This window comes from Delphinapterus leucas, chromosome 3, assembly GCF_059928025.1.
Source record: "Delphinapterus leucas isolate spDelLeu-1000000601 "Yukka" chromosome 3, BTC_Dleu_Yukka2, whole genome shotgun sequence".
In the NCBI taxonomy this organism is placed as follows: domain Eukaryota; kingdom Metazoa; phylum Chordata; class Mammalia; order Artiodactyla; family Monodontidae; genus Delphinapterus; species Delphinapterus leucas.
This window is the reverse complement of record NC_143131.1, coordinates 147,222,267-147,242,444: the sequence shown is the minus strand read 5'-3', so window position 1 is coordinate 147,242,444 and position 20,178 is coordinate 147,222,267. Positions and strand designations below refer to the sequence as shown.

The 20,178-nt window shown below is 51.9% G+C and overlaps 1 protein-coding gene and 1 pseudogene across 1 annotated transcript in view; one reads left to right on the top strand and one right to left on the bottom strand.

Moving 5' to 3' along the window:
• ERGIC1 (endoplasmic reticulum-golgi intermediate compartment 1) overlaps positions 1 to 19,881 on the bottom strand; it is a 106,125-nt gene extending 86,244 nt beyond the window's left edge. Inside the window, 2 exon segments of the mRNA XM_022595101.3 lie at positions 19,483 to 19,787; positions 19,789 to 19,881. Of these exon segments, the coding sequence (XP_022450809.2) occupies positions 19,483 to 19,787; positions 19,789 to 19,866 (383 nt within the window). The 5' untranslated portion in view covers positions 19,867 to 19,881.
• LOC149749726 (serine-threonine kinase receptor-associated protein pseudogene) lies at positions 6,355 to 11,396 on the top strand (annotated as a pseudogene).
• Positions 19,882 to 20,178: the final 297 nt, after the last annotated feature.

The following is a 20,178-nucleotide window of genomic DNA, read 5'->3' as shown; positions in this document are numbered from 1 at the left end:
GTGTCTTCTGTGCAATATCTTTCAGGCAACAATAGCACATGGCCAACCAGTTCAGCCTGTGGGAGGGTGGACATCACGTCCGCATCCCACGTCTCCACACTAGGGAGTGACACCAGCTGACAAACAGGTGGTTCTCCCCAGGGGTCCGCACCCTTGGTCAAGTCCGCGTGCCCTCTCTGCTCCGGGCTGTTACCAGCAGCACGCTCAGGCAGTTGGGATACCACCCTGCGGCAGGGTCAGACGCCCAAGTGGTGGCCTGTATCAAGGTTCAAGCACAGAAATACCTGTGCCAACCAAATAATCATCACAGCCACACGTACTGGTCACTTACCACGGTGGGTGCCGTGCTGAGCCATTTAGCCGAGTTATCTCTTTGAAGTTCTACTGTCCCCCAGGAGGAGGGCACCGTCACCATCCCCGATGATGATGGGGGTAAAGTGCTAGCAAATCAACTCTGCAAGTAGTAGGGCTGCGGTTCAACTTCAGGGAGACTGCTCATTCACTGTTCAACACGTTTTTCAGTGTGCCCGTCACTGTCCTAGGCCCCGGGGACCCAACCGTGACGAAGGCAGAGCAAGGCACTGGTAGCCTGGTGGGAGGCTCAGAGGTCAAGCTCTCAACCCTGGTCTCCACTGTCTCCCAAAGGCCACTGGCTCTTTCCAAAGGGAGACCTCCCTGACTGGCTCCCTGGTGTCCACTGTTGGCATGAGGCCTGTAGGAGGTGGACTGGGTTAGATGACACTGGTCTGCAGGAAGCAGGTCCTGCCAGCTAACCCACTGACACATAGCGCCTGGGCAGGCCGCGCCAGTGTTCTGAAAGATTAAAAGCCATTTCTGAGTCACTACTCCTTCCTTGTGGGGTGGTCTTAAGAGAATCTTTAATCATTAGGCTCAAAGTGGAGGCATGAGCAATACAATACTGCCCCCTCCCCTCAACGATAACAATACACCTGATTCTGATTCTCTGCCAGTTTCCTTTTGGCCAGTGAAGCCTGGGAGCCCCATTCTTCTAGAGGCACTGGAAATCCAGATTTTTATGTGAAATCTCCTAATTTGAAATGCTGGCATTTAACTTTAAATTTTTTTTTAAATGTGAGGACCAAATAATCACATCTGTGATTGGGCAGAATCTGACCCCCAATGCTGCCAGTTTAAAATCTCCGTTTTAGATCAAGTATGACAGGAAGTTTCATAAATGGGGGAAGGAAGTAGAGGCGTCACGTCACTGAATTAGGACCTACGATGAGCCAGTAGCTGTGGGAGGTGCTCTCGACTCCGAGCAGTAATCCTGTGAGGTCAGGGTTTATGCCCCCAGAAGGTAGGCTCAGAGAGGTGAAGTGAGCTGCCCAAGGACACACAGTGAGGGGGGCAGAAGCACCAGGATTGGGACCCAGATGTGCCAGGCTTCAAAGCCCAGCTATCCCAGGTCTGCCCGGGACCTCACAACAATGGCTCTAGAAAAAGCTAAGTCCCGGGCAGCTGACTCTTCATGTTCCAGTGAGTGTGAGGCAGGCAGAGGTCCAAGTTGGGTGACATGTCTGTGTGGCCCCACTGTGAGGGGCCTGACCCAGGGAGGGACGGGTGGGGACAGGGCAGGGAGGAGGCGGGTGAGTGAACCCTCTCATTCCTCCTTTGACTCAGGGTTAACTCAGCTCTGACAAACCACCTGGCTTTGAGAGTGCCCCAGTTTCGAAGCTCGGCCAATCAAAGCCAAGTCGGGGAAAACTGGGCAGGACAGAGAGTGGAACCGGCCCTGCCACCTGGCCTGCAGGGTGAATCTGGGCGGGGCTCCCAGCTCCAAAGGGCAGGGGCTGGCTCCACCCATCTCCATGCCCTCCCAGCTCCCGTGTTTACAGAGTCTCATCAGCCCGGAACCTGAACACATACCAGCCTTCTCATCTGTAAAATGGGGTAAGTAAAAGCCCTCACTTCCTGGGTTTGTTGTGACAACTGAATAAAATGATAGATTTACAGTGCGTAGCACTGTGCCTGATGCCCAGGAGATGCTCAGTAAGTGTTTACTTCTATCACCACCCTCTCCAACTGTCCAGCATCTGTGGCTTCTCACTTCCCTCCTTCCAGAAACATCTGACTGCAGAGAATGGGTCAGGGCTAGTTCTCTGTACCAAGAACAGAGGGCTCAAAACCCACAGCCATGTCGTCAGGAACAATCTGAGGACCTAACATTCACCAGGATGCAAACACTTCTGCGGGAAACTAGAAAAAGTATGAGATCCAAGTGCAGAAAAGCTGCGCTCCTGTGGCCCCTCTGAACTTCAGTGTTCTCAAGTGCAAACAATCATCCCCAGACCACACTCATCTTCCAAGAGCTTTCTACACTCTTAAGCCCCATGTGACGCTTTTATGATAATCATTAAGTTAATTAAGACTTGTGGTACCCAATCCCAGAGCTACACTTAAGTCATAATGGGGAACCCCTCTTCAGGGTTTCCCAGCTTACCTGATCCTAAGAATCACTGAGGACACTTTGAAAGATGCAGACTCCCAGGCCCATCTGGACCAGACTTGAGGGTGGGGGGCAGGACAGGACCCAGGTGATTAGGGAAACCTGCCAGTTCTAGAGAGAACAGGATTACTAAACTGAAACTGAAAACTGGGCACCTTGAATCTCCACAGTCAGGTGATCTAACAGAAAAGTATCATTTTCTGGGGGTTGGACAGTCTTGACTTCAGGGGCTGGCTGTTACTTTGATGGCTGTGTGACTCTGGGCCAAGCCCTCAACCTCTCTGAGCCTGTTTTCTCAAAATGGGAACAATTAGGCCTAGGCCCCTGGCTGGGGTGAGTGCGGAATATCAGGTGTCTGCTCCCTCCCAGCTTCCCCATCTCAGATTCTGGGGGCTAAGGTGCCATTTCAAGCAAGCGGAGCTAGCAGGGGTGAGGGGAGCCTGGTAGCCTCCCATCAGGACAGGCAGCTGGCCACCCATTCCCACTTTGGGCAGGGCCTGAGTAATGCCAGATTTCCCAATTCCTCAGGACACATTCGGTAGGGAACATTTCCCATTCCCACTGTTAGAGAAATAAATCTTTTCTGATGCACTTATACTCTTAGAAGAAAACTAGAAACATTTTTCCAAACACAAAGAGATATGGCAACAAAGCATCCAATCCCAGCAGATCTGGACCACTCTGCCAGGTCTCCGGGGTCTCATCTTGTCTGAGTTCTGAGCTGTGGGAGGTGTGAGGTTGGTGGAGCATGGGCCCCACAGTCCACAGATTTAGATCTGATTTAGATCTGATTCTCTCCTTCCTTCATTTAATAAATATTTTCTGAGCACCTGCTCTGTGCAGACCCTGGGCTCAGTACCAGGATCCAGTGATGAGCAGAGATTTGGTCCCTGCTCTCAAGAGCTTAGACTCCATCGAGACAGACAGATATCAGGTGACAAATGGCACACACAGATCACCGCAACTGTGCTAAGTGATCTGAAGGACATGTCCAGGTGCCATAAAAAGATACACACAGGGAAGGGATGGGGGCGGTGACCCAAATTAGATAAAGCACGCTGTCTGGGAAGATCTTTTTGGAGGAAGGGCACTAGTTGGCCAAGCTAATCCAGCGAGCTACTTCTCCGCAAACTCGTTATCACCTGTCTCCTTTTCCTTCCTCCTCAGCACTCACCAATCTGGACGCTAACCATCTGTGCAATTATTTGTTCACTGTCATTCTGCCCACCTTCCCCACTACCCTGGAAATGCTACGACAGTAAAGACAATGTCAGTCTTGTTGTCCCTGGAATCCTCCCCAATTAACCTTTGAGTGAGTGCATGAATGGATGAATGAATGAACCCTGCTTCCCTGGGCCTTGATCTCTTCATCCCCACAAATGGGAGTAACAATACCTTTGGCCATGTTGCTGGGAGATCCGGGGCACACTGCCTGTATTCAATGAGTGGGGCTTGGCGCTGGCATAACTTGGAATGAGTGGGACATTGTGGGAAGGGATTTAGGAGCAGGAGAGGAAGCCGGACTCCTCTACCCTGTGAGCAAAGCACTCGTGGAGTCCACCTGAGTCAGGACTGCAAAACAACTTCAGAAAGATGGGCCAGGACATACGGGGAGCCCTCCCCTTAACAGCAGGCAGGTAAGTAGTTCCCCAGGGAGAGCACCCACTGATGCAGTCCCCACACAAATCTTGTGTCACCCACTGGGCCAGTGAGTGGGTGACAAGTACCCAAGCATGCCCAGGGTCAGCTTCTGATTTCCTGGCTCCTTGAAGCAGGCCTGGGAGACAGGCATCCCTGTGCCAGCACAGTCACGTGTACCAGGCAGGTGATGGGTGAGAGGGGCAGAGAGATGAGAGAGCAGCATGAATACACATGGCCCCTGCCCACGTGGTCTAACCTACGGCGGTAAGCCTTCCCCGACCAAAGATGGCAGCCAGGGACAGTGGAAAGGCCATGAGTCCTGCAGGGGAGCCGGGGGTCATGCCCTGCTATGGGCCTCAGTTTCCCATTGGTTAAGTGACACCATTAATTCCCCTCATAGGTCAAGGTGGAAACTATAAAGTCCTTAGTGCTACGAGGCGACAGGTGATTTCATCTACCTCTCTCTGCACCAAGTTTTGGATTTGCCTGTGCACAAATTGTGTGCTGACTGTCCCCTAAGCCAGCATTTCCCAAAGTGTGGCACCTATGCCACTGGTGTGACCTGGGTGATTTCAGGCCATGTGGGGACCTGGTGGTTAAATGGCTTCAGACTTCACAGTGAGAAGGCCATTGCCTGTTCAGCTCTCATTTGAGTGTTCCGAGAACCTCAAAGAGAACGTCTCGAGGTGGTGCTATCCGGCTGTCATCCTCTCGTTTCTCTAGCACTTGCTAACATCCCTTTTTTAACAGACCCAGCTACTGTAGCACGCACCAGCTAGCTAGGACGGAACAGGCTTGCAATTATTTGTATCTATTTGTGGCAGGTGATACTGCTTTTCCATTTTCAAAGATGTTATAAAGTTACCTTTTATAAACAAACATGTTAAATTCAAAAACTGAGTAGTTTCCATAAAAGTTATTGAGTAAATAACATATGTTGTTTAAGAACACACCCCCAAATTAGGGAGATGGTACCAGAATGGTGGGAGATTGAATATACTGACTGCAGTTACCACCTCTGCCAGTGACACAGGTATCAAGGCCCGTCCTTTCTTCTTCCTCCTGGGTCCACGGCCCAATCAGATCTCCTGACCCTCCCTGGAGTTGGGCGAGGCCAGTTCCCCGGGTCAAGGCAGAAGTGATAGCACCACATCCAGGCCCTGCACGGCCTCCCTTTCTCTCCCCGCACTGCCGGGGCCTCAGAAAGAATCCAACATCCTCTTGAGGAAGAACCACAAGACGGAGGGCAGGGTACCTGCGAGGGGCATAGCATCCCCACCACCTTGGGAATGAACTTCCGTTGCATTAAATCACTGAGATTTTCAGGTTGTTTATAGGAATTAGCTGACTTAGGCTAATACAAAGGGGCCACCTCTAGTCTAGTTTCTATATACCAGCCTGACATCCTGGTGCTTTCCTCTGTAAAGAATGATAACTGAGCACCTAACAGATGCCAGGCATAATCTGAAGGGCTTTACAGAGATGAGCTCAATTAGTCCTCGTGACAGCGCTGGGAACCAGGCACTATGGAGTAGTGGGCTTATTATCTTTCAGTGAGGCGACTGAGACCCAGAGGGCATCCTGCCCAAAGTCACACATTTGGGAAGTGGTGAAGCCGAGACTTGAACCCAGGACTGTCGGAGATGCACAAAGCCGCTACTTTGCCACAGTGCGACGCAGCCTCTGCTGAGCACATCACCCAGGAACTGCTGTGCCCTGACTATGTGCCAGTCCCTGGGCTGGGTCCTGCAGGAGACGGCACGGGTGACACTGCCATGGCCTGGAGCCCGGCAAGCCAGGCGGGAAGGGAGCAAGGGAGCCGCATGGCACCGAGCCGGATGGAGACAGGAGAGCGCAGTCAGGGAGGGCTTCGGGAAAATCTCAGCGCATCACCACTCCCCAAGAACAGGGAGGGCTCACAGAGGTGGATAAGGCTTAAGGCTGGCCCAGGAGGGTGGGTGCGATCTCAGCCTGCAGAGACGAGTGGAGAGATGCGTCTCATCCGAGCCAACAGCCACCTCCTGAATCCACAGGAATTAGCCGGGGCCAGGCCTACCACCCTGTCTAGTAAGGGGACTAAAAGATTGTGGGATGAGTCTTTAACACGCTTCCCTGGATGGTGCGGGTCACGGCTGCCAGTTCTCCGGTTCTCCCCCTCCCCCACTTTCCCTCCCTTGACAGCAGTGGATCGGTTGTCTGTTGCAGACTCCCTGACCCATCCCTAACCCCTTTCTGACCTCGGGGCCACCGGACTGGCCTTTTCGCGTTTCCGGCCCAACCCCAGAGTCAGGGCGGGGGAAGGGCACCTCGAGGAGTCGGTGCCAAGAGGAGAGAAAAGACCAGACCACCTTCGGCTCCCCTCCCCTACCCCCGCCGGATCGCAAGGCTCGCAGCCGCCGTGGCAATGAGGCCGCTCACCTGCGCGGGCCACACGTCACACGCAGCCTGTGGTGGATTTGGCCTTCAGTGGCATCACGCCTTACGGCTTTTGCCTAACCGGTGCTTGCAAAGATGATAAACCTATGCTACGCCAGGGAGACACAGGAGACTGGACTGGAACATTTTTGGGTCATGAGGGTGCTGTTTGGGATGTAACATTAAATAAGGACGCCACCACAGCAGCTACAGCAGCTGCAGATTTCACAGCCGAAGTGTGGGATGCTGGCTCAGGAGACGGATGGATGACGCTGGCTCATAAACACATTGTCAAGACTGGATGTTACACAGGATAGTAATTACTTGTTAACCGGGGGACAGGATAAACTGTTATGCATATATGACTTGAACAAACCTGAGGCAGAACCTAAGGAAATCAGTGGTCACACCTCTGGTATTAAAAAGGCTCTGTGGGGCTCCCCTGGTGGCGCAGTGGTTGAGAGTCCGCCTGCTGATGCAGGGGACACGGGTTCGTGCCCCGGTCCGCGAAGATTCCACATGCCGCGGAGCGGCTGGGCCCGTGAGCCATGGCTGCTGAGCCTGTGCGTCCGGAGCCTGTGCTCCACAATGGGAGAGGCCACAACAGTGAGAGGCCCGCGTACCGCAAAAAAAAAAAAAAAAAAAAAAAAAAAGGCTCTATGGTGCAGCGAGGATAAACAGATCCTTTCAGCTGATGACAAAACTGTTCGCCTTTGGGATCATGCTGCTATGACAGAAGTGAAATCTCTAAATTTTAATATGTCTGTTTGCAGTATGGAATACATTCCAGAGGGAGAGATCTTGGTAATAACTTATGGACGATCTACTGCTTTTCACAGTGCAGTAAGTTTGGACCCAATTAAATCTTTTGAAGCTCCTGCAACCATCAATTCTGCATCTCTTCATCCTGAGACAGAATTTCTTGTTGCAGGGGGTGAAGATTTTAAACTTTGTAAGTATGATTATGAGAGTGGAGAAGAATTAGAATCCTACAAAGGACACTTTGGTCCCATCCACTGTGTGAGGTTCAGTCCTGATGGACAACTCTATGCTAGTGGTTCTGAAGACGGAACACTGAGACTATGGCAGGCTGTGGTAGGAAAAACATACGGCCTTTGGAAATGCGTGCTTCCTGAAGAAGACAGTGGTGAGCTGGCAAAGCCGAGGATCAGTTTTCCAGAGACGGCGGAAGAGGAGCTAGAAGAAATTGCTCCAGAGAATTCTGATGCCATCTGTAGTGCAACTCCTGAAGTTAAGGCCTGAGCATCAGGCAGATGTACACAACTTATGGACTAAAACAAACAGAGAAAAGCATCAGCCTCCAGAGTTACTCTCTGCTTAAGGTAAACATGAGCGGTAAACAATGAGGAATATGAATTAGCTCCAGTGCTGGAACTAACCAACTTGTAGTACGACGGTCTGTTGTCTTTTTAATGAATATGTGCAAACCAACACCCAATTTCTCTTATTACAGTTGAATTTCTTGTAGCTGTTTATGTTATTATGAGAGGGAAAATATACTGACCTATTTTTCCGACTTTTCCCTTAAAGCAGAAAGCCTTTTTTTTTTTTTTTTTTGCTTTAGTTATAAAGAAGAGGGGGAATACATGATAAAGTAACTGGTTTGATTTCTCATTGTACACTGCTTCCGAACATCTAATTGTTTTTAGTTGTCTAAATAAAATGCCTAAAAATAAAGCTTCCCTGGGCTGGATGAAGTACTCCTAGTTCTTTCAAGGCTACTCTTATGGCTCCTACAGCCCTCTCTATTGGCTCTTCTTTCAGAGGGCATGGGGCGTAATGGAAAGATTGCGGCGTGGGGGGCCAGACCACTCCACACCCCGATACCTCCTACCCCCTCAGAAGTGATACGGGTGCCCAGTGCGGGGCGGCCTGCACCAGTGGAGCAGAAAGAGTCACTGCTAACGGTGAACACGTGAACCTGCACGAGGGATTCTAGACACTGGTGGTCCGCTTCCCTACAGGAGGGCCAGCTGACAGTGAAGATGGGCAGGAGAAGGACCGCTGATCAATAAGGAGTGATACGGCGGGGGCAGCCTGGCAAATGCTGCCTGATCCAGCTGAAGGGCAGTGCCACCAGTGACGTCATGTGGATGCCAGGTACCCCTGACAGGATGTGCTCAGAAGGGCACTCCACCCACGACCCAGTCTAATCGCGAGAAAACATCAGACAAACCCAGAGTGCGGGACGTTCTACAGGACATTTGGACAGTGCTCTTCAAGACTGCCAAGGTCATGCAGAACAAGAAAGACTGAGGGTGGGAGGAATTGGGAGACGGGGATTCACACATATCCACTATTGATACTATGTATAAAATAGACAACCGATGGGAACATACTGTATAGCACAGGGAACTCTACTTAATGAACTGTGGTGACCTAAATGGGAAGGAAATCCAAAAGGGAGGGGATATACGTATATGTATGCCTGATTCATTTTGCTATACAGTAGGAGCTAACACAACACTGTAAAGCAACTATACTCCAATAAAAATTAACTTAAAAAATAAAATTTTAAAAAGAAAAAAAAAAAGACTGGGGACTTCCCTGGTGGCGCAGTGGTTAAGAATCTGCCTGCCAATGCAGGGGACACAGGTTCGATCGCTGGTCCGGGAAGATCCCACATGCCGCGGAGCAACTAAGCCCGTGCGCCACAACTACTGAGCCTGCGCTCTAGAGCCTGCGAGCCACAACTACTGGAGCCTGCGCTCCACAACAAGAGAAGCCACCGCAACGAGAAGCCCGCGCACCGCAAAGAAGAGTAGTCCCCGCTCGCCGCAACTAGAGAAAGCCCGCACGCAGCAACGAAGACCCAACGCAGACAAGAATTAAAAAATTAAAAAAAAAAAAAAAGACCGAGGAACTGTCCCCAACCAGAGCCTGGGGAGACGTGACCACTGAATGCAATGTTGGATCTTGGATTGGATCCTGGAGCAATAAATGGACATTAGTGGAACAAAACTTTTTAAATTTTATATTATTTTGAGACTTTGCTTCTTTGGGGCACACTGGTCACCCCATCTGGCTGTGAGAGCTCTCTACAGTCTGTGGGCTGGCAGTGTGCTGATCTTTTCAAGTTTCTTTCCCTACCCAATCCCCCGCTTTTTGGTGAGGTTTCAGTGAGGTCTGTTAGGTGTGCATCCTGCAGCTTAATTGGCTTAAAATGTACTCTCCTTTGGTGTGATCTCTCTGGGGGCCGACTGGGAGAAAGAAAAACCAACAGTGTAACTGTTCTGATACTGGAAATTGATGTGTCCTTTTGAAATAAAGAACCAGTCCCTCAAAAAAAAAAAAAAAAAAGGACATTAGTGGAAAACAGGTGAAATCCAAAATAAAGTCTGGGGAACATTGGATTGGAGGTATCTGTACCATCTTTACAACTTTTCTGTAACTCTATTCCAAAATTAAAAAGTGTCTTTAATTTAAAAAAAGAGAGACGCCAAATGCCAGAACTAAAACACAAGTTCCGTGAGGTTGGGGGGACAGGAACTGTCTGTCTGGCTCAGTGCTATATCCCCAGCTTTGAGAACAGTGCCTGGCACACAGTAGGCCTTCAAGAAATATGCTCAACGGGGGCTTCCCTGGTGGCGCAGTGGTTGGCAGTCCGCCTGCCGATGCAGGGGACGCGAGTTCGTGCCCCGGTCCGGGAAGATCCCACATGCCGCGGAGTGGCTGGGCCCGTGAGCCATGGCCGCTGAGCCTGCGCGTCCGGAGCCTGTGCTCTGCAACGGGAGAGGCCACAACGGTGAGAGGCCCGCATGCCGCAAAAAAAAAAAAGAAAAAAAAAAAAAAGAAATATGCTCAACTAACAAATGACTCCACCACCCCAGCCTGTTCCTGGCCTGTTGACTGGGGCTCCAGAGACCAGCCAGAGAAAGGACAGGATGGCAAGCCCCACCTGCTCCCCACGGGAAGGGCTGCACCCCTCTCCCCACCTCCCCAGCAGGGGCTCAGCGGTAATCTCCTGCCCACAGATGCACAGTGTCACCTAGATACTGGAAATTGTCGCCTAGGCCCAGCCCCCTTCTCAGGCAACCCGGAGCCCCCTTCCCCGCCAAGGTTTCCATGGCAATAAATTGTAAACACAACTAGGTAGACAGCAGCTGACATCGGGGGTTTCCATGGAGTGCCCCTCCAAAATCGAGGTGATTATGCTCCCCTCTGGGACACGCAAGTGTGGTTAAGAAAACCAGCTCTGACATTACAGAGTGTTCCACTTGCCTGTGGTTTGTGTGACCTTGGCCAAGTCCTTTCCCCTCTGTGTCCAGCATCCTCATCAGGTAAAGGGAATGACACCTGGTTCCTACGTGATGTGAGGATGAACTGAATCCAAGAAAGGCCTTCAGGCTGGCCCTTGATAAATGGGCACTGTTGGGGGCACTGTGATCACAGCACAGCCCTGGGAAGTCACCTGAGACACCCTGAGGGCTGAAGGTTTTAAGGGATCTGGAGAAGGGAGTGCCATTCAAACTGAGCTTTGGCCAGCCCCGGGACTGCTGAGGAGGAAAGACAGGTCCAGAGGCAGAGCTGGCAGTGCCACCCTAGCACCAACCAGAGAAGGGAAGCCATGGCTGCCAGGCCTGGAAGAATCGTGCCCCGAGGATGCCTCTGCCCAAACCCGGGGGTCCCTCGACTCCTCTGCCCCCGGCTCCGAGCCCAGACCCACCAGACCGCCTCCCGCGAGTCCAGGGGCACCGCCCCAAGTCCTGTCCACCCGGCGAGTGTGTGCTCGTTCACTGGTACGTGTGATGCACAGGCTGCATGCCACCAGCCACAGGCCATCATCAGCCCTCAGAAGGCTTTGGTTTGGCCCAGCATAACGTTCGACAGCAATAAAACTGGAAGCAGTAACTAATCATTTTCACACAATTTATCAGACTTCCATCATTTCCTAAAAAACTGGGTAATCTGTAGGGCAACAAGCCACAGACGGCTGCCCCTTCCCAATGGAGCGTCACTCTCTGATGGGCCCAGCTGGCACACCCAACTGTCCCCAACCCCGTGATACCTGCCCAGGGCCTGGGGACATCTGGGTATGTGACCATTTGACCGTTTTCTCTCCCACCAGAGATTAATGCCTTGGGGTCTGGGGTCACCGTGTGGGTGCCACTTAGAGAGGGGAGCCCAGCTCAGGGCTGAATCGCCCCAGGTGTTCTCACGGGAGCGCATCACTGGTCCTGCAAACCCAAGGGGCCCCAGCTTTACCATGTCCACCCCCCAGATGCCCCTCTGCTCAGGTCTACCAGAGCTCGGCGAGGAGCACTGGGACAATGCTGCCAAGGAAGGCCACGACGAGTGAAACGGCCCCACGTTCCACACGAGCTCATCCCATCCTCAAAAACATCCTGCAAGGAAAGTATGAGCACCCCACTTTGCAGACGAGGAAAATGGAAGCTTACAGGTCAAGGCAGCCCTCGGAGGAATTTGCAGTGTAGAAGGACGTTCTGAAAGGGTGGCCCACGACCTAACACTTTCCCCTGGATTTGGAGACACTTGCTCCACACCATGAAGGTACCCTTGGACTCAGCAAAACATCAAAACAAGTCAAGTATCATCAGATTTCTTCCAAAGTAGCCAAGGGACATTTTAGTTAAATTCTACATGTCAGTGGCTCCTGATGCGACAGCAAGAGAGAAAATGATAGTGGAGACCTGGTGGATAGTCATAAAAATCGACAATGCCAAGGTACCAGCGAGGCAGAAGAGCACCATGGTGAAGTACCCTGGCTCTCAAATCACAGACCCAAGTTCAAGTCCCAGTCCTGTACTTCCTCAGCTGTGTACCCTGGGCCGGTTCACTTCCCAGCTCTGAACCTTGGCTTCCTGTTTTAAAACTGAATTAATAAAGGAAACAATCAGCAGAGGGAAAAGGCAACCTTTTCACTGGGAGAAAGTATTTGCGAACCATGTATCTGAAAAGTGGTTAATATCCAAAATACATAAGAAACTCCTCCAACTTCATAGCAAAACACACACACACACACACAAAACACACAACAACAACAACAACCCACAACCAAATAACCTGATTAAAACTGGGCAGAGAACTTGAATAGACAGTTCCCCAAAATAAGACAATCGAATGGCCAACAGGTATATGCAAAGATGCTCAACATCTCTAATCATCAGGGAAACGCATATCAAAACCACAACAAGGGCTTCCCTGGTGGCGCAGTGGTTGAGAGTCCGCCTGCCGATGCAGGGGACATGGGTTCGTGCCCCGGTCCAGGAGGATCCCACATGCCACGGAGCGGCTGGGCCCGTGAGCCATGGCCGCTGAGCCTGCGCATCCGGAGCCTGTGCTCTGCAACGGGAGAGGCCACAACAGTGAGAGGCCCACGTACCGCAAAAAAAAACCAAAAACAAACAAAAAAATCTGTCAAGAGGGTAGATCTCATCTTAAGTGTTCTTAGCACAATTTTTAAAAGTTGAATTAATAGTATGACTATAAAGTGATAGCATTACAGTTTCTTGGAGGGATGAAACTTCTGTATCCAGACTGCGGGGGTGGTTACATGATGTAAAGTCTTGACTTCCACAGAAGAATACACCAAAAAAGGCAACTTTTATTGTATGTTAATTAAAAAGATAAAATAAATAAATAGTAATCTAAAAAAAAAGAAGATAAAATATAGAAAAATAAATGACTAATAATTGTATCTATCTCGTGGAGCCAGCGTGACTTTCAAGTCCAATGACATGCCCAGCACAGAGTGCAACACATCACCAGCTGAGAAACCATCAGGCATTACTAGTAAGATTCGCCTTGCCTCCTTTCCTCCTCCAGAGCAATTCGAGCCCCAGATGGCAACTCAAGAGAGAAAAGCATCACCAGCACCCAATGTTCAGGGACCTGTGACTAAACTTTGGTAACAGCCGGGTCTCTCATCTCAAATAGGGTTTCCACCTTTTGGATAAACAGAACATTCAGTCCCTTTCAAACGGATATTGCTTCCTGTCCAGCTGTGCTGCCCAGCAGATTCCAGAAGGAAGCATTCAAGGGGAGGATTTTACTGTCAGGTGTGTGTGCTGGTCCCCCAGGGACCCCTAGATGCACCAGCTATGTGACCCAACATCTCTGGGGGTCAATTTCCCTGGATGTAAAATAGGAATAATGCCCACTCAGAGGATGAGAAGATTTGTAAAGCACCTTACGTATCCCCGAGTTCTTGGTAGTACAGGGAACCCTGAGTTCCTCCTGCCTCTCCCAAGGTTCAAGACTTTTAAAAACCAATACATGCTAGTGTTGGCAGGTTTTTTTCCCATTCGGTACTTTTCCTGCATAGACACCAATGTAATTAAGTTAACAGACCTAAATGTTAAAGTTGACAACAATTAGGCTAATTACCACTTTCTTAAAGGAACAATTACAGCTGTTTCCCAAATAATATTCTGAGAAATGGTACTGGCCGCCCCATGAAGAACAAGGGTGGCTTAGATAGTAAGTTTGGCAAAAGCCGGGCTAAGTGACTCAGGTTCCTTTTGTGCAGGACTTCTCAAGAGCCTTTAGAAAGTTAGGCACGTGCTGTGGATCTCCAAATGGGGGACCCATTATGGAGCGGCACAGTCTGGGAGATGCTGAGTTAGTCAATCTTACTGTACATTCAAATCACCAGGGGATCTTGCATTTCCAACAAGTTCCCAGGTGATGCTGAAGCTCCTGGTGTGGGAACCACACTTTGAAAAGCAAGGATATCCATGGAAAGGTAACGCCACCACCACTGCCCTGCCTTAGTGACAGCTTTACTAGTGAAGAACAGTCCCAGAGGGAATGTGCTTGCAGGGGGGGACAGGTGGGACCAGACTCTACTCCCCAACCTCCCCTCCAAAGACCCACTCTGGCATCTGGCTGCCCCTGTGCTCTTGGCCTGATAGATATGGGTTCTCTGGATCTAGAGCAGTCTTCTCAATCTTAGCTGTACACTTGGAATCACGTGAGGACCTTTATAAAATACTGATGCCCGAGTCCCCCACCCTCAGATCCTGATTACTGGGTCTGGAGTACCACCTGAGTTTGGGGATTTTTAAAACTCCTCCAGTGATTCTAACATACAGCAGAGCTGATGTTCACTGATACAGAGGTGGTGGGTAAGCCTCACCCCAAATGCCCTCCTCACACCCTGCCTGCCTCTCCAGTGCCTGATGAAAACTGCCCAGGAGCAACTCCAAAATAAAAAATGAAAGGATTACCAGATGGGAAACAGAACTTAACGAGGCCACAGCTGGCTAAAGCCGTCTCAAGGTAGTACGGTATCAGGAATGAATCCAAACCGCCTCAGGAGGAGAGATTTTTCCATCCCCTTCCACATCCAGATGAGAAGCTAAACATATGCTCTACACTCTAAAGCCCCAGTGGCCGGAGTGGGAAAACCTGGACCCTCCAGAATGAGATGCTCTAAATTGCTGTGAGACCATAGTGAGGGTTCTTTAAAGACAATTTCAGAATCAGGTGTCAGACCACATGAGTCTAGTTAAAAAATAAATAAATAAAAATATAAAGGCTGATGACTTTAAGCTTCTTAATGAGCACTACTGGGAAAGGATTAGAGATGAGAAAGCCAAGGAATCCAATTAGAGGGGGTTTCAGTTCTCTCTGAACTCGGTGAATGGAAGGGCAAAGCTTTAGAGATGAGCCTATAGGATACAAGTGGGGCTCTGGAGCACAAGAACAGCATTCCAACCCCAGTGCCTTCTGCTGACCCATCACGTCCCTTAACTCTGCTGCACTTCCACTGGCTCATCTGTAGAGTGGGATAACAACAGTGTCTGCCTTGCAGGGTTGGTGTGGGATTAAATCAGCACAGGTAAGACCCTTACCACAGTGTCAGGCACTAGTAAGTGCTCAATAAATGTGAAATGCTGTCTTGATTTTCAGATTTTTCCTCCAGTCTGTTCTTTATTTCCCTTTGACCCTGATTTTTAAGTCTATTTATATTGTTTTTAAACTTGTTGTAAAGTACGTGTTTCCGTCAACTTCCCCAAGATCTTTCTGGAATGAGGTAAGGTAGAAATACAGGCACTCACATAAGCCACTGTACTATCTGCTGAGTTCCGATTATGTGCTCAGAGCCCGCACTGGTGGTCGGGGATGACCCTGGCACAGGGAGTGAGGGGAGCTGCAGGGACCCCGCACCGGGCAAGGCCGCATGGGGAGCTAAGGAAATCATACTTGATCAGAGCAATGGGCCCCACTTGACGGTTGAAACCAGAATGCGAAAAAAATCAGGTCAACTTTGGAAAGCTCCCCTGGGGTTCTAAGATCTGGGGTCTCTTGGAGATGAGAGACCACTTGGAAGGCCAGACTGAGAGGCGATGGAGGCTGAACCAAGGCGCCGCAGCAGGGCCGGCATCACAGGCGTGTGAACTGCGCAGTCGCACAGGGTCCTGTGCTCAGAGCGCTGCGTCTAGGCTTAGTCTAATGCTCTGCTGTCACCGTCCTGACATTCGTAATACTTTTCCAACAAGGGGTTCTGCGTTTTCATTCTGCACTGGGCCCCGCAAATTATGCAGCCGGCTGTACCCTGCAGGGACACCTCACTTGCCCCTACATCTACCCTACAAGGTGAGGCAATGAAGATTGCCATCTTCTCCTTAAAATGAAGAAACTGAGGCTCGGAGAAGGTAAGTCAACTGTCCCAGGGTCCAGATGGTCAGTGACAGGACAGCAGCACACCCCCGGTCTTGGGGTTTCAACTCAGAGGCTGCGTCGCGGGGAGCCGGCCATCTCTGCGTGCCTGAAAGCCGCGCGCTCAGGCTCTCCTGGGCCTGGGCTGCAGGAAATGCCCCTACCTTCCCCCCACCCCCACCCCCGGCCTGAGCCAGAGACAGCAGGTGTTCTGGCCCTTGCCAGCCGGAACTGGGTCCGGGCAGGGCCAACGCCCACGGAACCGAGTCACAAGGCCGGTTCCACCACTGCAAGGTCCAGCGATTAATGAAACAATGCACCAGGAGCAAAACAAACACAAGTCATCTTTGAAGGCCTCGGGTCCCTCCTCTGTATTCAGCCTATTCCCCACCCCCAACTACAATTGAGAGAAGAGCCCATTCAAGGAAGGAAGGGGGGAAATTAACCACCCATAGCTGAAAAGGTTCCCAGCAAAAGAACTGGCACATCAAATCACAGCATGCCCTCGCCTTCCTTGACAGACTCTGAGAGACATATCCTGGGGGCGAGTGTGGCCCTGGCACTATTCTAGGCCCTGGAGTTACAACAGTGAATGAAACAGATAAAGATCTTTGCCCTACGGAGCTCATGTTTTCATGGGAGGAAAAGAGAGAATAAGCATAAAATAATTAAGTGAATTATACGGTGTTAGGAAATATAGGTGCTTCGATGAAATAACACAAATAATGAAAAGAGTGGCCAATATTTATTGGGTGTATACTCTGTATCTAAATGCTTTACACACACTGGCTCAGTTAATCTTCTCGACAACGGGTACTGTCCTCATCCCCAATTCACAGACAGGAAAGCACACAGGAGGTAAGGTGCACGAGGTCCCCACAGGCACTAGGAGAACAAGGAGTTCTGGTAAGAAAGAGCAAGAGGTTCCTTTTTCCCCCTTCCTGATTGTGTTCTGTATTAAGGAGAGCAAAACGATCAGGAAGCCTGGTCTTCTCTCTGGCTTCGAGCTGGGGGGGGGGGGGAGGGGGGTTCAACCGGAGCATGCCCCTCTCCATGTCCGCATGGTTTTTAAGAGATCTGACAAGGCTGTGGGACCCGCCAAGACCTCCCTTTTCTCCCACAGCTAAGGCTTTGCAGCTAACAGTCCCCAGATCGAATCCCAGCTCCACCAGCTCACCACTGCCTGGCCCTGAGCAAACGAGTCCCATGTCACCCAGCTCTGCAGTGGGGCACGTGGCGGAGGGCTGAGCACGGAGCAGACACTCAGTAAATGTTTGATCAATGAACACTGAAGTGCGCGTACACTGGACCCTTCCTTAGAACCTGAGACCTGGAATGAACACATCTTAAGAAGGCTCGTCCTCCAAGGTGTGAACGGGAAGTGTTGAATCCATTCTCACTGTTCGGTGGTGGCACAAGCCTTCAAGGAAATTGATTAAAAGGCCTCATTAAGCTGGGGCCCCAATGGTACCTGGACACTCCAAACCTCCAACTCAAGGGGCACCAGGTCAGGAGCTGTGCGTGACCTGGGACCCTGGCCCACCCTTCAATCTAGGTCCCATGAGGTCCAGGGCAAGGCCCTCAGCCCTCAACTTCCTCCTCCTACAATGGGAGATTAGGTGCAGAGTGAATGAATTCTATGCCCGAAAGCAGTGACTTCCCCGATAAGGTCAAAATCACTGGAACCTACTGAATCACAAAGGGATGCGGGGCGAGGGCAGGAATTATCAGCCTGGGTAAGGGGAGGCTTTATGGAACCAGGAATCAATGTGCCAGCTACAGCTCTCTCATGTCCTGAATGTTAACCGTCGGTACGAGGACTGCCCCTGAATTCCATCACAGGGGTTTTCCTTGTATGAAAATGCCCTGGGTCTGCAAACATTTGTCTGAGACCCTGGTGCAGCCCCAGGGCTGCGTGGAAGGGGCAGGCTGTCTGTGGGATGGCAATGGTGCCCAGGGCAGGCTGAGTACCACGTCAGCCAGTGCAAGAGTTCCAAGGCCAATGTTCTCTCCATGCTTAAACTCCAACATGTCCACATGCCATGGGGGTCACTGCCAGGCTTTTCTTCCCAGGAAGGCTGTCGCTTTACCCTGACTTCATTCACACCTGTAGGGAGGGAAGGAGCTGGCAGGGACCGGAATCTCTATTTTGTGGATGAGGAAGTGGCCTCATGGAGAGGCTGCTTGTCCACTAACCTCCCACTTCTGAGCTCTGTACCCCTCCAGGCTCTGAATTAAGCTCTTCTCATGCATTCAGCCCTTGCAGGTGGGACTTTATTTTTAGCCCCAATTTACAGGTGGCGACACAGAGACACTGAGAGGGCTCAGACACTTGCCCAAGTCATCAAGCTGTGCAGCTAAGGGGAGGTCTGAACCCAAAGCCTTCGCCCCTAACTTCTAGAATATACCAAGCTGTTCAGTGGAGGGGGCAGAGCCAGGATTCTGATGCAGCTCCTCCCCACTAAAGCCCAGCTATTTTTCTGTCTATACACCACAGTGTGGCTGCCTCAGGCCAGGGCATCCCCTGGGGCTCCATACCTCAAGGGAAAGTGTGGATGTAGACCCCCCCAATTCCAGAAGGCCTAGCCCAGCACAACGTGGACCATGAGGCGGCTGGACCCCACAAAGGGCCCATTGTGGTGACTGCAGAAAGCCAAGGGCAGATCAGGCTAGGCTCTCTGCAAAGTCCTGCCCACAGCTCCCTTACCTCCTCCCCTCCCCCATGGAGCCCCCATACCCAGAACACAGGACCAGGACTGGTTGAGGTACAGGCCTCCAGTTCGGCCCAGTTAGGGAGAGTCTGAGCCTATGGAAACCTGAAACCCTCCAGCAGCTGTCTGGCGGGATGGGTCTGCACACCCCTGCGGATCCCTGGGGGCTCATCCGAGGTGCCCTGAACGCACCTGTCAGCTGGGGTGGGGTTCACGAAACGAGGCTCTGTAGAGAAGACGAAGGGGATGGCTTGTTTGCTCCTATCTAGGGGAGGGAGGAAACCTGTTTCCCAGCATGGGGGGAAGGGGATGCGAGTGTGCGAGGTGTCGAGGCAGCCTGGGGAGGGGGCTCCGCGTAGGGAAGGGGCGGAGCGGCCCAAGAGGTGGGCGGCCTCGCTTCCCGCTGCACGAGGAAGCCCTCCGAGGCTCCAGCTGGCTTTGTGTGCGGCAGGGGGGCCAGCCCGGCGTCCCCGAGGGCCTGCCGAGGCGTGCACAGGGCGAAGGGCCGCTTTTGCGTTCCAGGCGGGAGGGGTCCGCGGCGTGCCCAAGCATCCTCCGCGCCCGCGGAGGGGGCTCCCCGGTGGCCGGGGTAGCCATACTCACCTCCTGAAGTCAAAGGGCATCGTGCCGCCGCCGCCGCTGCCGCCGGGGGTGGGAGCCCTGCAGGCCAGGTGGGCCGCGGCGCCGCGTGGGTCCCAGCCCGCTGCCAACGCCTCCGCCGGCCGCCCCGCCCCCGCCGGCCGCCCCCAGCCCTCTACACTCGCCGCTGCCTCCTGCCGCCGGGAAGTGACGCTCCGCGCAGCCCATTGGGCGCCGCCACCGCCCCCGGCCGCCCCTTCCGCCGCCCTGTTAAAGGGGCCCGGGGGCCTGAGGGCCTGGGGGCCTAAGGGGCTGGGGGCTGGGAGGGGGAGGGGCTGGCCTTGGTGGGCGCGCGATGGCGGTCGAGGCTTGGAGAGGAAGGGAGCGCCCAAAGACTCCCGCGTTCATTCTTTCCAAGCCCCCGCACTGTGTTTTCCATCACTTTCTCTCTGTGTGACCTTGAGCAAATCCCTCTGCCTCTACGAGCCTCCTCCGTTGTTTTGCGTTTGTAAAACAGTTTCCTTGGGTTGTGAAAATTAAATGGAATGGTCCAGATGTGGGCTACTCACAGCGTCTAACTCTGAGTAAAGGGCCTGATACTCTGAAAGAAAGGAGGAAAGCAGGCAGGCCTAGATTGGTAAAGGGGACCCACCACGTCCCTGCTGTGCCTCTCTGGGGAAGATGCTTGGCTCCTCTGAGCCCACACCCGTTTCCACGGCT